The sequence below is a fragment of the Rana temporaria genome, chromosome 2 (assembly GCF_905171775.1).
Source record: "Rana temporaria chromosome 2, aRanTem1.1, whole genome shotgun sequence".
Taxonomy (NCBI): domain Eukaryota; kingdom Metazoa; phylum Chordata; class Amphibia; order Anura; family Ranidae; genus Rana; species Rana temporaria.
In genome coordinates this window covers 230,306,677-230,327,552 of record NC_053490.1, presented here as the reverse complement: position 1 = coordinate 230,327,552, position 20,876 = coordinate 230,306,677, and the positions used below count along the sequence as shown (strand labels likewise).

Here is a 20,876-nt window from a genome sequence, read left to right as displayed (position 1 = left end):
CAAATGGAGGGAGACAACAGGAAGTGAGAGGAAATCTACCCCTAGGAAGGGAAATCCTCTTCTGTAAGAGTTAATATGGGAAAAAGGTGTCTCCATTGAAGCTTTATCACCAATCCTTGTTTCCCTAATAACCCCAAATTTCCTAAATCCAATTCTCATTGGGACAGAAAGTGAGGTGAAATCTTCTAAACAGGGGCACAGACAGCAAAACAAATGTTACAGGGGTGATAACCCTTCTCTATGTTTTCCAAAAAGCTTAAAAATGTATTTTTTGGCTGGAGCTACACTTAAAAAATGTACCTGTTCCAAATTACAAACAGATTCAACTTAAGAACAAACCTACAGTCCCTGTCCTGTTTGTAACACAGGGACCGCCTGTATTGATAAACAGTGAAATAAACTGCTGTGCAATCTTAAAATGAGTAACTATAATAAGCGTTAGTAAAAAGTCCAAATGTAAGTAAAAGGTCCAAGTGTAAACTCTGTATAAGAGTATCTATGACATGAAAGCCAATCCCAGATAATACTGTGACAATCAAATGCAGTTAAGATGAGTGGTAAATCCCTCCACCATGAAAGCAACTGTCAGGCCAATCCACTGTAGTGACACCTAAATGTGTACCAGCCCCTCACCTTACTGCTGTAAGGTTACAGCATGAATTAATCAAATGCAGCAATCCGCAGAGGGTCCCTCTTTGATGGTTTCAGAGATGGATCATAGTTTGTCCTTCTTCGCTAACAGGCTCAGTATTGTAAAGTGGAAGAGAAATCCCAATAGCGTAATCCCGTTTAAAACAAGCCAATTTATTAGAATAAAATGTAGATACACACAATTTTGGTTAAAAAATACAGATAGTGCTCCACGAGTGCCGAGCTCGTATGTTTCCGTCCATTCCTGGTTTCACCTATCGCATCAGCTCAAGCTGTCCTCCATGAAGAAGAAACAAATATATTTTAGTAATATGTCTATGTAATACCTTATTAAGATTCCTGGTATTTAGAGGTAGGTCAGACCTGTAGTGCAATTGCTCTTTTGCCTAATATGTATTGAGCGTCTAGGTCTTGGGTGTATTATATAGGCTGCTACAATAATTTAAGCCAGGAGCATGTAGGGGGGCAGGCAGGTGACATTCTCTCCATGCTTTCCTCCTTGTCGGGCACCAAAGAAGGGTCACACGAGATGCCTACTCTGCAGTGGGTTCTTCTGGGCTATGCTGGCCACTTCCATACACATGGGTACAGGGTCACTGCCATACACATGGGGTACCATAACTTGAGCCACGCTCAGGACCCGGACAGATGACTAACATGAATGAACTCTAGTAAGCTCTGTTGTTGTATTAAGCATTACCACATTTATTTGTGCATTTAATAGGGGCATGCAGAGCCAATGTCCTCTCCACCTGTCCAGCGTATCACTGTTACCTCACTCTCAGTAACGGTATGGGGTCCTTCCGTGCACCTAGCGTGGACTCCATACGTTTCACTTCTCTTAACTCTTTCTCTTCTGTACCTGTGTACAGGATAAGGGCCCTGGAGGTGCAGACCTGCTCCTGTTTCCACGGGCCAAAGAGTGTAGGCAACATCTGCCTCGCTGCAAGAGGCTATCACACCTGCCACATGTACACGCTTAATGACAGGCCGCATGTAAAACCTTTGTTACCCTTGGTAACCAGTATATCTTCACACTATATTAGCTCCTTGTACTGTTGTCTTCATACCCCAATGTACTTTAGTGACCTAAGCTGTAGACTATATGTGCCGGTTACTTACATTGCACATCTTTAGTAACTTCCGACCAGGCAAAGCGTTTTTAAACATTTTACTCGATTAATAAATTAACATAGTGACAATGACAATCAATCATCCAACATATAGTGCAAACATTCCATAACATTTCTGATCCCAACCTAAAGGCTTGTAGCTTCCCCAGCATACCTGTACAAGAAAAGTACAACATTGGCTAAGTCCATCTCTGGAATTTAGCTCTGGCTTCGACAGGACACAGAGACTCTGGAGATGGCACCAGGCAGAGCATCCCTCTCTGAGTGTGACTACTGAGGGAATAAGATAAAAAAACTAAAGTTTCTCTGGAGATGTTAGAATTTTAACTTGTTTTCTCCACTCTTCCACCATCTGTGTGTTTTAGATAGCCAAAACAGCAGTCTTATGATTGAAGCATACTATATATCTCTGATGGAATAGTGATAAATCCTTTCTTAATAGAAATTTCTCTTCAAAATGTTGGTATATGCATAGGAAGTTTAGCCAGAACCAGCAACACTTTGCAGAAGAACCTACATATGGTTCCTAGTATTCAGGGGCTCCTTTGTTAATATTACAGAGTTACCAGTATGCTGAACACTTATGTTGCAATCTGATTGTAAATTATCTACTTTTAGAAGTGTAAAAAAATCAAAATGTGTGTGAGCTCATGCAAGATTCAATGTATTCATAAAAAGTAGATAAAGTTGTATAAAACAGTGATCATTATGTCTAACTCGATTGTAAAGATGGCTACACACCTTACATTTGTTTTTGTTATCTATTGTAAGAATGCAGTAATCCAGCATGAAACGTTGTGCAAAGTTTTCTTGTAATAAAGCTCACTCTTCTTGTGCAAGAAGCCTGGTCTTGTAAAGTCTGAGTTTGCAGACTGGACAAAGAAAGGCAGGTGGTACACACTAGATGGAGTATATCCTCTGTGGCTATTGAAAAATATATTTCAATGAAAGTTTTGTGCCTGGAGTTCAGCTTTAACAGACCAGGAGCAATTTTGAGAAATCCATTGTTAGGGTTTACATATACTTTAAAAAAAAAAAATTCCATTATTGTCTACAGCAGAAGCAGTCGTTGAGTATGCAGTTACAACACTACTTAGCCAAGTTTACTGTAAGATAATTGAAATACATGCTGTTGATTACAGTGAAATGTTTGCTTAATTATTTACTGGAAAAGCTGCCCAATGTTTATCTAAAATTGTATGTCTTTGGTACACAGACTGAACTGTAAGCTCCACTGGGGTAGGGATTAATGAGTTATGAGCAAACTTTCTTGCTACAGTGTTTCATAAAATGTTGTAACTGTTTTACTTTAGTCAACAATACTAATCATTACAGATTTTATTGAGAAACCTCCTGCCTCTATTGTTATGTTACTGGCAGTTAAGAACAGTACACTTATGCCGCGTACACACAATCAGGCTTTTGCCCGGCCAAAAGCACATCGGAATTCCGACGGAATTCCATCGGAGTAAAATAGAACATGTTTTATATTGAAACTCCGATGGAATTCATCGGAATTTCCGATGGAATTTCTCCAATGGGGCATACACACGGTCGGAATTTCCTATGGAAAAAGTCTATCAGACTTTTTTCATCCGAAATTCCGATCATGTGTACAGGGCTTTAGTATTGTTATATTTTTTATGTACAGTATAAAATATATATTATATTTTATATATTTATATAGATAGATAGATAGATAGATAGATAGATAGATAGATAGATAGATATATATATATATATATATATATATATATATATATATATATATATATATATATATATATATAGAAGTGTGGTCAGCTCTGCAAGCATACTTGTGGCAGTGAGTAATTTATGCAAAAGCAAAATCTTTTTTCGTTTTTCATAACATAAAAATGATCAAAGCTTGAGACACACACAACAGAAAGTGAGAGGAATTCTCTTCAAAATTATGGGGAAATCCCCTCTTGGGCAGATGTCAAGGGAACGGGTGTTCCTGTTGAAAGATTTTTTCCCTATTTCATTTCCCCCATAGAACTGTAAAATTTTGGATTTCCCATCGCTTTCTGTTTCACTGACCATGTTTTAACAAGACAAATAAATAAGATGATTCTTTCCAGCGGGACACAGTAATAAAAACCTGGCAGTGGTTTTAACCCTCTCCAAGCTCTATCCAAATCATTAACAAGTTGTGGCAAATAGAGAGAAATGTGAGCAGCTGGGAACAATGGCAAATAAAACAGGTGTTCGGACCATTCCAACAAATGTTAGTGGTCCACCTAAAAGGATCTGCCTACACCTTAGACATGGAATCCACCAGAAAAGGGCTAGATCAACTCATACCTTTGAGCTTCAAAGACCCTTGGCCAACCCTTAGCAGAGATGTAATGTCTTAGCAGAGATGAAATCCATATGACGGAAATCCAAGGAATGTCTGTTATCTTATTTTATTTTACATATTTTGACAGATATGATTTCAAAGTGGTACCAACAAATCCTCTCGGTGAGGGTCCAGCCAGTGTAACAGTGGAATTTAGCACAGAATCAGGTAACATAAAATATCTTCTATGGTCAAATATACATATTATGCACTCACATTTTCATGCACATATTAGACCTTCTCGTATTATGCAAAACATTTTTTTTGCTTTTTTTGTAGATACCACTATTATGAATAGTATTATATGGCACTCTTACTTAAATGATTTGTCTAAAGTATTTAGTGTCTGGGTAGCACATGACTGCAGTGTCAGCTAAATCTGGAAATTCAATTTCAATGCGTCAAGAATAGGGCTGTCACATGTCTTCTTTTGCCTGGTTGTGTATCCTGTAACATCCAGACAAGAGTTGTAGGTTAGTGACATTACCTGTGCCTTTACCTGTATTTTCTAGAGCTCTAGACAAAGAGTGCCAATGAAAGCCAGTTATATGTACCTACCACCCCTTGAAATAGCCTATTAAAAGAAGTTGAACCATTCTAACAATACTCTACAAAAAAGCTTTAATGTGTTACTAAACCTAGGACCCTGCATTCACTATATCTGGTCTCCCACAGTACACAGAACATGGAAATGCAATTTTTTTAGTAAATATAAACTGCTAAATACATTTTCTCATCAGCAGTATATACAGTAGCAGGCTTGGCTTGTGATTTTTATCAGTGTCCGGCTGAGCACTGGTTAAAGCTTGTAGGAGGAGTTTAGATTCTCCTCTGACTGACCTATGAGGCTTGCGTCACCCCTGACCATCTATCTGGACAGTGCTGATTAGCCCTGTGCTGAAAACATGCGCACCCCCCCCCCCCAAAAAAAAAAACTCTAGCAATATACACCAAACTGAGCATGTGCCGATTGCCTCCTAGGGCTTTGCACTTAAGCAGATGGATTGGGGACAGTAAAAGGGGAAGATCAGAGAAGACAGGATCAAACAGCCTTTTTACACAATGTGGAGGATTAACCCCTTAGGTTCCACAGTGTGTATAACGAGCATGCTTTACTGCACATACAGACAGATTTTACTGTTGTGGATTTAGTAACACTTTAATTAATTCCTGTATAAATGCAAAATCATCCCATCTTTCCTAACCAATTAAAAACATTTCAAATCAAATTAACCTACTCATCACCAATTATAAACAATCCTTTTCGCAAACCACCAATATGGGGGAATGCTCTACATTTTTGAAAACTATAATTGTTTAATTTCATCACTTTTATAATGTTGTTATATAGAATAGTTCTGAGTACCAAATACTTTAAGTACATCATCCTTTTTGTTTTATTTATTGATATGTTTACACCAATGTATCCTTAGCACTAGATATGTCATAGTAACTGTTATCAGGGGTTCCATAAGAGCCAAAAATTAAGGTTGAGAGAGGCTGATGTTAAATATTTCCTCACTGCAAATCATCCCAAATGTAGCCAAATTCTGGTTAGTGGAAATCAATCCACACATAATTATGTAGTCCTCATAGCAACCAGAGTGCATTTTGTATTAGGCTAGCTAGATTTAATAAAATCCAGCTTGTTTCTATGGGATATCACACTCTCTGTACTGTTTATGGAATACGTCTGTTTTCATTTAAACTAGAGACTCTTCACATACTGTACAAACAAATCATGTACAATTAATTGCATAATATCCGAGCAACCAAGCCAACGGTCCATCACAGACATAGTTTGTGTAAATACATTTTCAAATGTAATATGCATTTTATTTTAGACTTACATTTGATTCTAAATATGTGGGTAGCAAACCAATACTGGAGGGGTGAATCGTATTTATTTTAACAAAGAAGTAATCAATCTACATTGATTTGAAAAGAAAATGCATTTGTTTTAAAAAAGTGTGGAGTTTGTGGTATTATGTTTCTAATGACAGCTGAAAATCTGAAGCTATAATTTAGAAATATTAGGCACCATGGGAATCTCAGAAAGATTTGTGTTCCAGAGCAACATCTCCAGCTGACTCCACATCTGGTCATAATCTCTGTGTGCTGAGAAACATGCTGGAATATTGGCCACGTGTTCTCATTCCGTCCCTCTGCTTGTTGGATTGCAGGGCTCATGGAAGTGACAGGTATATTGCCTTACATCAGGTGTTAATAAATATGCTTGTCTCCATGTCCCAGTCAAGGCAAGATAGTGATGATGACATTACTAAGGTCTATCCTATCTTTTGTATACAGTAGCTTATAATTTTTTTTTTCTCTACAGCTGATCCAAGAGTGAGTGAGCCAGTTTCAGGTAAGAAACGTTTTTAATATAAGTGTTGTCTACCCAAAAATACTTTCAAACTATACTTTCTCATAATATTTCTTCCCCCACGTGCCCCTTCCCCTGACTCCTCGGTCAAGATCATGGTACCATCAACCTTTCCCCCCATGCCAGGGTGCTAGGCTTAATCCTGGACTCTGAACTCTCTTTAGACCCTACATCTAATCACTGTTCAAAGCTTGCTGCCTCAACCTCTGCAACATCTCCAAAATATGCCCCTTCATAGGCGTGCGCACAGGGTGTGCCAGGGCACACCCTAATCACCCCATGCACATTAGCATCATCGCTCTGTGTGCAAGCAGGAAGATGGGAAAGATCTCCCTCTTACTGCACTATATGCACTTCTCTTTCACTGTGCTGGCGGGGAGATCAATGTGCCATAGACCCACACAAACATGTGTGTTAGAGATTAAAGGTGCACACCCTAATTCAGTAGGCAGCGCACACCTATGCGCCCCTTAATAACCAGTAACACCACAAAACTTCTATATTTCTCTTTGATCATCTCTCACCTTGACTACTGCAATTCCTCCTTATTGGATTACCTTTACATAGGCTATCCCCCCTTCACTCTATCATGAATGCTGCTACCAGACTCATCCACCTTACCGTGTCTGCTGCTCCTTTGTCAATACCTCCATTGTCTGCCACTCACCCAACAAATGAAATTATACATACTATGAATTTTTTACAAAAACCATCCACAACCGGGCCCTCAGCTACATCACTAACCCTGTCTTAAAATACCAACCAAATCATTCTCTTCTTTCTCTTCAAGTCCTCCTGCTCGCTAGCTCCCTTGCCATCTCATCTCATGCCCACCTCCAAGACTTTTCCTGAGCCTTTTCCTATGCTATGGAACTCCCTAACTCAATCTGTTCTGCTATCATGTACTCGGTCGACTTTTAGGCGATCCTTGAAAACCCTTCTTTTCAGAGAAGCGTATCACGTTTCCACCTAACAACTACATTTCCACTATCTCCATCAGCTCATCCCCCATAGTTATTGCCTTTTTTTTATCATTTTACCCTCCATTTTAGATTGTAAGCTCTAACGAGCAGGGTCCTCTGCTTATTTCTTTTTTGAATTGTATTATAACTGTATTGTCTGCTCTCATGTTGTAAAGTGCTACGCAAACTGTTAACGCTATATGAATCCTGTATAATATTACTATTTATTCGAAAATTGTCACATATTGTAAAATAAGAAAAATACCACTTTCTATGGCAAATTTGATACAGAATGGCAAAATGGCAACTTGTAAAAAATTTCAGCTAGATTAAATGGTCTGTAGGTTCATCTGTTTACAGTTACCTGTTGACTTGAAGTTGCCATGGACATTATCCTCTACAATTTTCTCTGATTTTAAAATGATTGGACAACAGTGATGGGGATTACAGGTTACCTTGACAAATGCAAATGTTGTTTGCAGGAGTCAGTTGGGCAAAAGGCTAGGGTAGACTGGATCAGAGCATCAGGACATAATGCAAGGGCTGCATTTTGGGTAAACAGATTTGTTTTTTTACTTTGGACCATATGCTATTGTCTGGCCTATGTTCTATGTCTCTGAATAGAATAAGTAATATTTCCAGTACATAGAATTTCATGTGTTAGCAAAATTTGAATTACAATTCAATACCATAGACCTGGACATTTTTTACTTTTTTGGCAGGTGAGATGTAGGACGCCTCTTTTTGACACCATGCCCTAACCTTAACCACTTCAGCCTCAGAAGATTTGGCTGCTCAATGACCAGGCCATTTTTTGCGAAACGGCACTTTAACTGAGAATTACAATTTTTTTTTAAACACATTTTTTTCCTCAGTTTAGGCCAATGTGTTATCTTCTACATATTTTTGGTAAAAAAAAATCACAATAAGCATATATTGATTAGTTTGTGCAAAAGTTATAGCGTCATCAAAGAAGGGGATAGATTTATGGCATTTTTATTATTATTATTTTTTTACTAGTAATGGCGGTGATCAGCGATTTTTATCAGGACTGCGATATTGCGGCAGACAGATCAGACACTTTTGACACATTTTTGGAACCAGTGAAAATTATACAGTGATCAGTGCTATAAAAATGCACGGATTACTGTATAAATGTCACTGGCAGTGAAGGGGTTAACACTAGGGGCATTTGAGGAGTTAACTGTGTTCCCTAGTGTGTGTTCTAACTGTGGGGGGGGTGGGACTGACTAGGAGAGATGACAGATCGGTGTTCATAATCAGTATGAACACACAATCACAGTCTTCTCTCCACTGAGAGAACCAGGATCGGGGGTGCCCGGTGGTCATTGCGCCCGCCATGCACTCGGATCGGCTCTGGCAGCGTGCACGCCCCCTAGTGGCCAAAAGGCGAAGTGATGTAAGGTAATGTCGCTTTGCCCAGGGGAGCCAACCTGCTGCAGTGGCTGGTCCAGAAGCGGTTAAAATATTTTTTTGCACTGGGGCTTTTCGTTGTCTTCCATTAGATACAATACCGTCTTTTATAGGAATAAGGATTTTTTTGCTTGGTATTTTCTGCAACATAATCCCCATGTCCCATTAGGAAGACAATGATTCCACTATTTCAGTTTTCCATGCTCTGATTTATACCAAAGACAAAGACTCCGTCAATATAACACATGAAAAGAATAAACACACATTAAAATGTCAGAAACCATACTGTTTATTTAGTATTCATTATATTGGCCAGCAAAAGACATATATCTAAATGTTCTCAAGATATTTCAAAGCACAACAGCAAAGTTTAGCAAATGTAAATATAATTTAAGGATGTGACAGAACAAAGGGGGTGCATTCCACATACCAAGAATGACATCAGTTTGCTTCCTGAAACTCTAGATCAGTGGAAGATGTGCTCTGTGATCTGCCATGATGTATTGCATGTGTGCAGAAAATCACCCATTTTATTAGCACATGCCTGCATATTTCATGAATTAAATGGATTGAGTTTAACCTCCTACAGGGTGTATCCAGTTTCCAGAGGTGTTCTATTACTATGATGAATACCTGACATTCAACAATATTACGTGGGGTACACACATCATCAAATGATGGGGTTTCCAAGCAGAAGTAATCAAGTGATACGCAGAAGTAAACTCTAAATAAGGGGCCGCTTACTTTGTTTGGGCAAACAAGCCCAGACTTAAAGACTCCAGAAGTTTCTATTTTTAGAGAGCAAATATGGTTGGATTAAGAGGGGAGGACATTGCTTACCATCTCTAGATGTTAAAATGTTTTGTTACACACAGGGCTGCTTGTAATATTCAACATGACTTATGTTCTAATTTTTTTTATTGACCCCTATACATCAGTCCCAGATTTTAGATGCCAAAATTAAGAGTAACAAAAGTGAACTGGTTTACACACACTGGTTTATTTACTAAAGGCAAATCCACTTTGCACTACAAGTGCGCTCCAAGTACACTTGTAAGTGCAGTCGCTGTAGATCGCTGTAGATCTGAGGGGAAGCTCTTAAATGAGGGGAAATTCTGCTGATTTTATCATTCAATCAATGCAAAGCAAAAATGCTGTTTTTTATTTTCCTTGCCCGTCCCCCTCGGATCTACAGCGACTGCACTTCCGAGTGCACTTGTAGTGAAAAGTGGATTTGCCTTTAGTAAATAACCCCCATTATCTTTTATATTTTACAGAGTATTTACACACTGCAGGTATAAAAAGGTATAGACATGTATCTTAAGTACATATGCATATAAATCAAATTTATATAAAAAAAAAGATTTCTTACAGATCTTCAGTTTCTATGGTGCTGTTAGTAAGTCTTTTGTTAGAACCAATAGAACACCAATGTGTAAAACAGTTTCCAATGCATTTATAAATCCAAGCGTGCAATCAATGCCTTTAATTGCAGTGAGAATAGAGAAATTGTTAATCTGTCTGCATACAGAATTTATCATACAGAAGATGCCATAGGAATCTTGAAAAAATTCTGGGATAAACAAATATTTTCGAAATATTTATTTGAATCTTGATGTCCTTTGTGTATTTCTTTCAGATCTGTGCAGTAATCTAGCATGAAACAACTCTTTTTGCCTATGTGCAGGAGTATATTGCCCGCCCGGTACTGCGTATGCGTATCGCTTGCGCAGTACGGAGCCGCAGAACATCGGAATGTACGATCAGCTGTAGATGGTGCCTGCGCACAATAGCCGACATTGTGCCACACGCTCCTGATGCTCGTGCAAGTCTGCACTGCCCATCATTACAAAATACGTTCCTTTATGTAGGTATCCGCCCCTCACACGCGCCCATTATGAAGAAATCCGCCCCTTGCAGACTTGCACGAGCATCAGGAGCGTGTGGCACAATGACGGCTATTGTGCGCAGGCACCGTCTACAGCTGATCGTAAATTCCAATGTTCTGAGGCTTTCGGCGGCTCCGTACTGCGGAAGCGCTGCGCATGTGCAGTACCGGGCGGGCATTATTCGACAGGGGGCATTTCTCGTCAGGACACCGGCGCTGGCAATAGGCAGGTCAGGTGGCTGCCTAGGGCGCCATGGTAGGGGCGTGGAAAAATCCGGATCCCCAGCAACTGGCTGGCGGTTAGAATTTTTAAAATACCTGTCTGTCCCTCCAGCAAGCAAACTAAAACTTCCACCCTGCGCCCCATAGAAGAGAGGGCGCAGCATGGAAGCTTTAGTTTGCTTGCGGGGATCGGGGTGTGGAGCCAGGGAAAGGGATCCCACCGGTCTCTCCACTCTCTGCTGTCACTGTCCTATCCTCAAGTAAAGGAGGAGGGGGGTCGTGTGTGTGTTTGCGCGGGGACCAGGGGTGGACTGACCATTCAGTAGGGAGCCCCATGATAGTAAGTGGGCTGGTCCTGAGTGGAGAGAGAGCCAATGGTGGAGAAGGACTTTCTTCCTGAACCAGTGAGAGAACTCAAGGCAGGGGTCAGTTTTGATTCAGCAGCAGCACCACCAACACATATGCAGCATCTGTGACTTGTTTTACTCATGCCCCTCGTGTCAGTGAGAACAGGAATGCAGAATCCTCTCCTACACTGCTATCTGCATAGTCATGCCTCCCAGCAGGAGATTTGGCTGCTGTGTTACCCAAATGCAGCTGGAAGCCAGTTATTGATCTGCTGCCCTGTCATTCAGCTCTGCACCTGCCTCCTCCTGAAGTCTAGGCTGTCCGGGAAGTATATTGTGCAGCTTGTAGAATGAAATGTCTGCTGGAGCAGGAGTGGTAGGAGCCAGTGGCCCCTCTTGTCACAGTTGTACACTGAACCCTGTTTATCATCAATGGTGAACATGTGTGCAGAAGGGGTATAGCAATACAACATGTGTGCAGTGATGGAACATGGGGGGTAGAGGACCCTGTATGTGTGTGTGTGGGGGGGGGAAGCACTGTACTTCATATAATGGGGGGCCCCTGTGTGTCCTGAGCAGGCACAGTGGACTTATAATGGGGGACCCCGCTGTCATGTGGATTAGGGGGACTGCACTCATAATGAGAGCCTGTACATATACTACCCTAGCCTGTCTATATACTACCCTACCCTGTCCATATACTACCCTAGCCTGTCTATATACTACCCTACTTTGTCCATTTACTACCCTAGCCTGTCTATATACTACCCTAGCCTGATCATATATTACCCTAGCGTGTCTATATACTATCCTAGCCTGTCCATATACTACCCTAGCCTGTCCATAAACTACCCTAGCCTGTCCATATACCTGCGGACCTGGCATGAGGAAGCCGGTGCCGCCACTATTTGTCTTCAGGCCGGGTTCAGAGGCGCAGGTGTGGGCCTGCGGACAACGGTTAAAGAAGTAGGTGAAAAATGTCCACATCCGCCAACTCCACTGTATGCATGGGCAGGGCAAAGGGGGTGGAGTCAGGGGCAGGGCCAAGGGGGGGGGCGGCAAAATTAGCCTAGGGTGTCAAAAATCCTTGCACTAGCCCTGGCTAAAGAGGAAACACTGTGTATGCCCCCTTCTCCTATTCCCTGGTCCAGTGGGTGGGGCTATATTTAGCTGTAATTTAGCTCTGACTACTGGACCAGGGAAAAGTAAAAGGGGGAGAAGAGCTGGGGCTGCAGTATCCTGAGTGGCCCAGAAAGGAAGAGAACAGAGGTAAGTAGTGCAGAGGTGAGACAGATTTTTCCATCGCAAGACTGACAGGATTTTGACACGATTTCAGGGAGACTTGACTTGCAGTAACAAGTCGCAGGACAAGTCGTACAAGTGTGAAAGGGGCCTTTAGTATGACTTCAAGTCATTCCGACTTCAAAGTAGTCCCTTCACTACTTTGGTCTGATTTTGATGCCAGTTACACAGGCATTCCCTGAAATCACGGCAAAATCACGATATAATCGCGTGACTTTGAAGTCTCATCAGTGTGAAAGGGGCCAGAGTTTAGGAGTCAGTAGTAAGTAATGGAGAATTCAAAGGTAAGTAGCGAGACAGAATTCAGGGATCAGTAGCAAGTAATGTAGAGGTCAGAGGTAAGTAGCAAGGCAGAGTTCACGGGTCAGTAGTAAGTAATTGAGAGTTCGGTAGTAACATAAATGTCTGAGGTTAGCAGTAAGTGAGGCAGAGTTCAGGGGTCACTAGTAAGCTGTGGTGGCTGGTGAAGTTTTAGGATGGGGGGCGCCAGAGCCCGCCCTTCCTTTTTTACCCCTCCTACTTCTCATAAGCCCCACCCCTTATAGAATCCACCCACTCTGTACCCTGTATTCCACCTGCTTCCACCCATAGTGTCAGGAGTATACAGCTCAGCATCACAGGACAGAGTATACAACCCCAGCATCACAGGACAGTCCGACAGAGTATACAGCTATAGCTAAGCATCACAGAACAGAGTATATAGCTCAGCCTCACAGATCATGGTATATAACGCAGCCTCACAGATCATGGTATATAGCACAGCCTCACAGATCATTGTATAAAGCGCAGCCTCGCAGATCATGGTATATAGCACAGCCTCACAGATCATGGTATATAGCACAGCCTCACAGATCATGGTATATAGCACAGCCTCACAGATCGGCACAAAGAAAATGAAAAATTACACTGTTAGTAATGAAGGACTCTAAATGGGCATTTATTAGGTGACTGTGTCATTACTGCTAGATAAAATATAGAAAATGTTAATGTTTAAGTCAACGGCATTCTGCACACTGTAAATCGCACATGTCTACATTCTGCACACTGTAAATCGCACATGTCTGCATTCTGCACAATGTAAATAGCACATGTCTGCATTCTGCACACTGTAAATCACACGTTTGCAGCGGGGACACAGTGCGGGCCGCGACACCTCCTTTTCAGACGGTGTTCTGCTCGGGCCATGCGCTCCGCAGAGCTGCTGACGCCACTTCCGGTTAATCACTGGCAAACCCATGTCCTAGGGCGGTGCCAATGTCAATAAAGCACCCAGCCGTAATGATACATACTACGGGCACCGGGCAGAAGTAGTCCATCGCAATGGACTACGCCACAAGGCTGGTCAAAAGCCTGCAAATTAAGCGCCTTGCCTGCAATCTCGTGATTGCATAGACATGGCACTTCCCATAGAGCACTGTGTCCAGTGCCTAAACACAGTGTACTTAAGGACCTTTTTTTCATTTTTTTTTGTGACTGCCTGGTGGGGGGGGGGAGTTTGCCCCCTATGCACGGGCCGCCACTGCTAGTTAGTGAGGCAGAGTTCAGGGGTCACTAGTAAGGCAGAGTTCAGGGGTCACTAGTAAGTGAGGCAGAGTTCTATAGTGCTATATACCATGGGTTCAGGGGTCACTAGTAAGTGAGGCAGGGTTCAGTGGTCACTAGTATGTGAGACAGAGTTCAGGGGTCACTAGTAAGTGAGGCAGAGTTCAGGGGTCACTAGTAAGTGAGGCAGAGTTCAGGGGTCACTAGTAAGTGAGGCAGAGTTCAGTGGTCACTAGTATGTGAGGCAGAGTTCAGTGGTCACTAGTATATTAGGCAGAGTTCAGGGGTCACTAGTATGTGAAGCAGAGTTCAGTGGTCACTAGTATGTGAGGCAGAGTTCAGTGGTCACTAGTATATGAGGCAGAGTTCAGTGGTCACTAGTATATTAGGCAGAGTTCAGGGGTCACTAGTAAGTGAGGCAGAGTTCAGTGGTCACTAGTATGTGAGGCAGAGTTCAGTGGTCACTAGTATGTGAGGCAGAGTTCAGTGGTCACTAGTATGTGAGGCAGAGTTCAGTGGTCACTAGTATGTGAGGCAGAGTTCAGTGGTCACTAGTATATGAGGCAGAGTTCAGTGGTCACTAGTATGTGAGGCAGAGTTCAGTGGTCACTAGTATGTGAGGCAGAGTTCAGTGGTCACTAGTATATGAGGCAGAGTTCAGTGGTCACTAGTATGTGAGGCAGAGTTCAGTGGTCACTAGTATGTGAGGCAGAGTTCAGTGGTCACTAGTATGTGAGGCAGAGTTCAGTGGTCACTAGTATATGAGGCAGAGTTCAGTGGTCACTAGTATATGAGGCAGAGTTCAGTGGTCACTAGTATATTAGGCAGAGTTCAGGGGTCACTAGTAAGTGAGGCAGAGTTCAGGGGTCACTAGTAAGTGAGGCAGAGTTCAGTGGTCACTAGTATGTGAGGCAGAGTTCAGGGGTCACTAGTAAGTGAGGCAGAGTTCAGGGGTCACTAGTATGTGAGGCAGAGTTCGGTGGTCACTAGTATGTGAGGCAGAGTTCAGTGGTCACTAGTATATGAGGCAGAGTTCAGTGGTCACTAGTATATTAGGCAGAGTTCAGGGGTCACTAGTAAGTGAGGCAGAGTTCAGTGGTCACTAGTATGTGAGGCAGAGTTCATCGGTCATTAGAAACTGAGGCGGAGTTCAGTAAGTAATGCAAAGTTCAGAGGATAGTAGTAAGTGATGCATTGGTTCATTGGTCAGAAGTAAGTGAGGCAGAGTATGTGTTCATAGCTTCGGTAAAACAAATCTTAACATCTGAACACAGTTTTGCAACTTTGACATGTGTTAGTAAAACTATACATATAATTACTTAATTCATCCACATTTTTTTTTCAGTACAAATTGGGCTTTCAGTGGTGATTAATAGTAATGGATATGTCCTGATTTTTTTTTATTATTATTATTATGAAAGGAACTCTTGCTCAAAATAGTTCAGTTATTAATATATAAATATCTATATATATATATATATATATATTTTTTAGTTAGCTGTATATTGCTTCCTATTACTATCACAAACCACTAAAGAATAACACAAAACAAAGTTCCCTAGCTCACCGATGATCGCAGTGATATCACATGTATTAGTATATTATTTATTGTTTGTACCAGAAACAATAGTCAACATTTTGCTTTTTTTGCTTAAAAAAATTATTTTTCTTATTTACCTAAAATACACTGACTCTGAACTTTGAACTAAAATACTTTGACTCTGAACATAAACCTCTGACCCTAAACCTAACCCTGACAGTGGTTTAGATCAAACATTGAGGTATTTCTTTTTATCTTCATTTTTACTTTTTTTACATGCTTACTTGTTTACAATGTTCTCCTCTAGGAAGGAGAAAAATATAAAATGTATCTTTTTATCCATTCAAGAGGAGAAAAAGAACACACATGGGCCAATCACAGGTTATTACAGAGATCAGGTGATCAGGAACCAGTCCGATCATTAGTATAAGACCTGGAGCTCTTCATGATAGCTTGGTCCCTGTGCTGGTAGCCTGCTGGACAGTGTGATTCCAGTATAAATACAGTTGCACATATAAGAAAAAAAGGTAAGAATGTAAAAAAAATATATATTTTTCAGTATGCTGTGTGAATGGGAACACATAAGCTGCTTTTTGACTGCAAAAGTGGAAATACACCTAAAGGAAAATGCTGCAAATATAACTCAAAATATGTGCTCAATAAAAATACCAAATATTTCCCTTCAAACTATTACTAAATGCCTACACCAATTTATTAATTAACTGACCATATCACTGCTCTGAGAACCAAATATTAAAAGGTCTTTCAGACCTTAAACAAACTACATTTTGCAGGCTATATGTCATATAAAGGTAATACTACATTTTATAACAATGGCTTACCTAGTATTTTAACCTACATTTGGTTTAATAACTCTCAACTTTTTCTTTAACATACACAGCAGGAAAAGATGCAATCTGGACAGAAATAAGATTTAAGTCAGACTCCTATTCAGAATGCAGAGGGAAGCAATATGTGAAGAGGACGTGGTATAAGAAATTTGTTGGAATTCAGCTGTGTAACTCTCTAAGATATAAGATTTACCTCAGCAACTCTCTTACAGGTAAAAAGAAAAACTGTATGAGTGCATTTCAAAGCTGGTCATAAACAGATGCAGTGACACAGGAGCGGGGGGGCTGGGCCTAGTCCTGCTGTCTGTGTCAATGGATGCAGCAGCGGGACTCGTGATCATGCCCGTACGGGGGGCTCCAGGGAATGCGGGTCCCTGTGGGGGCACACAAAGAAGAGGGCGAGCCAGGGGGGCTGACGAGACACCCCAGAAAAGGAGGATTGAGGCTGCTCTGTGCAAAACCCTTGCACAGAGCAGGTAAGTATTTTCTTTAAACAAACCTTTACAAATCACTTTAAGGTGTGTTACTGCCTGTATAATACAGACACTTTCTATTGGCTGTTCAGTGCAGGGGTTCTCTCAGGACCCAGAATGGAGCCTGAAGGTGCTGACATCATTTCCAGAGGACTGGCAGGAACCAATAGGAATGGGCACAACTGCAGCGCTGGATTACCAGTTATCTGCATGCGAGAATCAGAGCTGGCAAGGAACTTGGATGGCAAACTTAGGTGAGTATAAAACACTGCATTTCAGATAGGAGCGAGGTTCATTTTTGCCAGTAGATCACCTTTATTATAGCTTAAGGTTTGCAGCAAGAGCTTACATTAACAACTGTAATCAGCAGCACTCCCACACTGGAGACCAGATCAAATTATTTTCATTTTATTACCATTCATGGAGAGCATAATACTACCCCGACAATGCCTTAATCTTTCTTTCTCATTAGATGATTGAGGCTATTTTTGTTCAGGTAATATCCAGGGCCAGCGTTTATTCCTCATAGTAAGATGCTATCTGAAGCTCAGCTTTAACTAGGGCTTAACTGGGGTTCAGAAACGACATTATATATATAGATATTTATATATTGATATATCTATATATACACAAAGTGCCTAGAAAAAGTATTCACACCCCTTGAAATTTTCCACATTTTGTCATGTTATTTGGGGGGGGGGGGATTTATGTGATAGACCAACAAAAAGTGGCACATAATTGTCAAGTGTAAGGAAAATGATAAATGGTTTTAAATTTTTTTTACAAATACCTGAAAAGTGTCCCCCACGTGGCTTCTCGCAAACTGCAAACAGGACTTCTTATGGCTTTCTTTTTGCCACTCTTCCAATAAAGCCAGATTTGTGGAGTGCACGACTAGAGCCTCATACACACGTACAGGATTCCCGGTGGTAAAAAGTCTGCTGGGAATCCCGAGAGAAAAACCGAGAACCAGCTCGGTAACTTTTTTTCCCCTACACACGACTGAGTTTCCCGTCTGGAAAACTGCCATGAGAGCTTTGGTCAGGAATCCTGGCCGTGTGTATGCTCCATCGCAGTATTTCCCATAGGAAAACTGCTGTGTTAAAAACCGCCGGGAATCCCGGCGGGGAAAAAAGAGAGCTGGTTCTCTTTTTTTTCCCGTCAGTTTTCATGTCGGGAAAACTGCAATGGAGCACACATACACACGGCCGGTTTTCCTGGCCAAAAGCTCTCATGGCAGTTTTCCCAACAGGAAAACCGGTCATGTGTATGAGGCTTAATAGTTGTCCTGTGGACAAATTCTCCCACCTGAGCTGTGGATCTCTGCAGCTCCTCCAGAGTTACCATGGGCCTCTTGGCTGCTTCTCTGATTAATGCTCCCCTTGCCTGGCCTGTCAGTTTAGGTGGATGGCCATGTCTTGGTAGGTTTGCAGATGTGCCATACTCTTTCCATTTTCGGATGATGGATTGAACTGTGCTTTGTGAGATGTTCAAAGCTTGGGATATTTTTTTATAACCTAGCCCTGCTTTAAATTTCTCCATAACTTTATCCCTGACCTGTTTCGTGTGTTCCTTGGCCTTCATGATGCTGTTTGTTCACTAAGGTTCTCTAACTTCTGAGGGCTTCACAGAACAGCTGTATTTATACTGAGATTAAATTACAAAGAGGTGGACTCTATTTACTAATTAGGTGAAATTGCTCAAATAATAACAGTGGGTTATATTTTTTAAATACAATTTTGAAATATATATTACATTTTGAACATAAATACACTTTAAGCAAAGGTGGTCGAAGGGCAGACGTCAAACTAAGAATAATCCACAAAAACAGGCAAGGCCTATATACACGGTGTTGTCCACACACCTAGGAGACACAAGGTTGCCAAAATAGCTAGTACATGGTTAAAAGTGAAATCCTTCCTTTCCTGTACTAGGACTTTGTAGGCTCATTTCTCACAAGCTCCAAAATATAGTTACGAAAAGACTAAAATTGCCATAGCTTAAATACTTTCAGTAATTAGGTAGGCCACTGCATCTTCAACAAATAAGATTAGCATGTGGAAACCTCAACATTTTTCTTAGAACTGCATAGGACCTATGTGCTATAAATCTGTCTCATTCAAGCATTTATCTGTTATTACAATGTTTTTCCACAATCTGCATGAATGTTATGGTTTCCAAAATATGCCTTTGTTGCTTCATTATGCATGTTACAGCTTAAAGTTTAATGTTATGCGTTTGTAAAACAATGTCTTCTATTCAAAGCTCTTTATTATAATGAAGGGAAATAACAAATATATATATATATATATATATATATATATATATATTTACCTTTAGTAAATCAACCTCCCTGTTCCAAGCCTCTTATACTCAGGCTACATGTAAACGTCTGGGATGTGTGCTTTGCATTGGAGCCGCAGCAAACTTAAAGTGGCTACTTGAGTTGACATGTGGTACCACCCATTCAAATTCGCCTCATGGTTGCTGCACATTAGGCCCATTGAAACAATCCACAAGAGGAAGGACACTCGCACACATCCACAGATGAAGGCGCCCATCTGGCTTGCCTCCAAGATCCAGGAACACAAAAATAGGATTTTTGGGCCAAATCCTCAAAAGAGATACGACGGAGTAACTGCTGTTACTCCGTCGTATCCCTGGTCCTAACTATGGAACTGATCCACAGAATCAGTTTTCCATAGTTAGGGAGAAGATCCGGCATGTGTAATTGAATTACACTGCCGGATCTTAGGATGCAGTACCGCATCCGCCGCTGGGGGCATTTCGTGTCGAAATGCCGCCTCGGGTATGCAAATTAGCACTTACGGAGATCCACGAAGCTTTTCAGCTTCGTTTTTTTCTCCGTAAGTATTAAGTTGCATACGCAAAATTAGGGCTGCTTTTACATGGTGTAAAGTTAGTACACCATGTAAAAGCAGACCCTTCATGACGTCACGAGCATGCGCAGTACGGCCGGCGCAGGAGCGCGCCTCATTTAAATGGGAATCGCCCCCATGAAATGAGGAACACCTTGCGCCGCCGGAATTTAAGTTACGCGGCCAGAAATTTCTAGGTAAGTGCTTTGTGGAGCGGGCACTTAGGTAGAAATTTTAAGGCAGTGTAACTTAAATTAGAAATTCGCCGTTACGCCTGGTCTTTGTGGATTTGGCCCTTTGTACTCACCGTAAAATCCATTTCTCTGAGTTCATGGACGGACACAGCAGCCATTGACCTTAGGGTATTATATCCTTCCTTCCAGGAGAGTTAGGCAGAAAAACAGCACTTTTAGTGTTAACAACACTTTCCTCAGTACAGCTCCTCCCAGGGGGCGTGGTCCCCCAGGTATAACCCACACTCTGCCTCAGCAGCTCCAGTTCGTAACAAGCAGTACAAACAAAAGGAGGGGTGGGTGCTGTGTCCGTCCATGAACTCAGAGAAATGGATTTTACGGAGAGTACAAAAATCCTATTTTCTCTTCCGTTCATGGACGGACACAGCAGCCTTTGACCTTAGGGACGTCCCCAAGCAGTGTCAAAAAAATTTGAGGGGTGGGAAAACAACACAGCAAACCAAGCAACACCCCAAACAAAACCGGAGCTTCTCAACAGAGGAACTCCAACCTTAAACTGCCGCCTGTAACACCTTGCGGCCGAAGGAGGCATCCGAAGATGCACTCACATCCACCTTGTAAAATTTAGAGAAGGTGTGGATTGACGACCAGGTCGCTGCCTTACACACCTGTAGCACAGAGGCTTGATGACGGAAAGCCCAAGAGGCACC

General features: G+C 41.6%; 1 protein-coding gene across 50 annotated transcripts in view; it reads left to right on the top strand.

Annotated features, from left to right (window-relative positions):
- The window catches only part of LOC120926536 (ABI family member 3 binding protein), a 454,839-nt gene that overhangs the window by 417,287 nt on the left and 16,676 nt on the right, over positions 1 to 20,876 (top strand). For all 50 annotated transcript variants that reach the window (XM_040336550.1, XM_040336548.1, XM_040336547.1 and 47 more), the window contains 3 exons: positions 4,235 to 4,314; positions 6,485 to 6,514; positions 16,671 to 16,832. In XM_040336550.1, the coding sequence (XP_040192484.1) occupies positions 4,235 to 4,314; positions 6,485 to 6,514; positions 16,671 to 16,832 (272 nt within the window). The remainder of the gene's footprint in view (positions 1 to 4,234; positions 4,315 to 6,484; positions 6,515 to 16,670; positions 16,833 to 20,876) is intronic.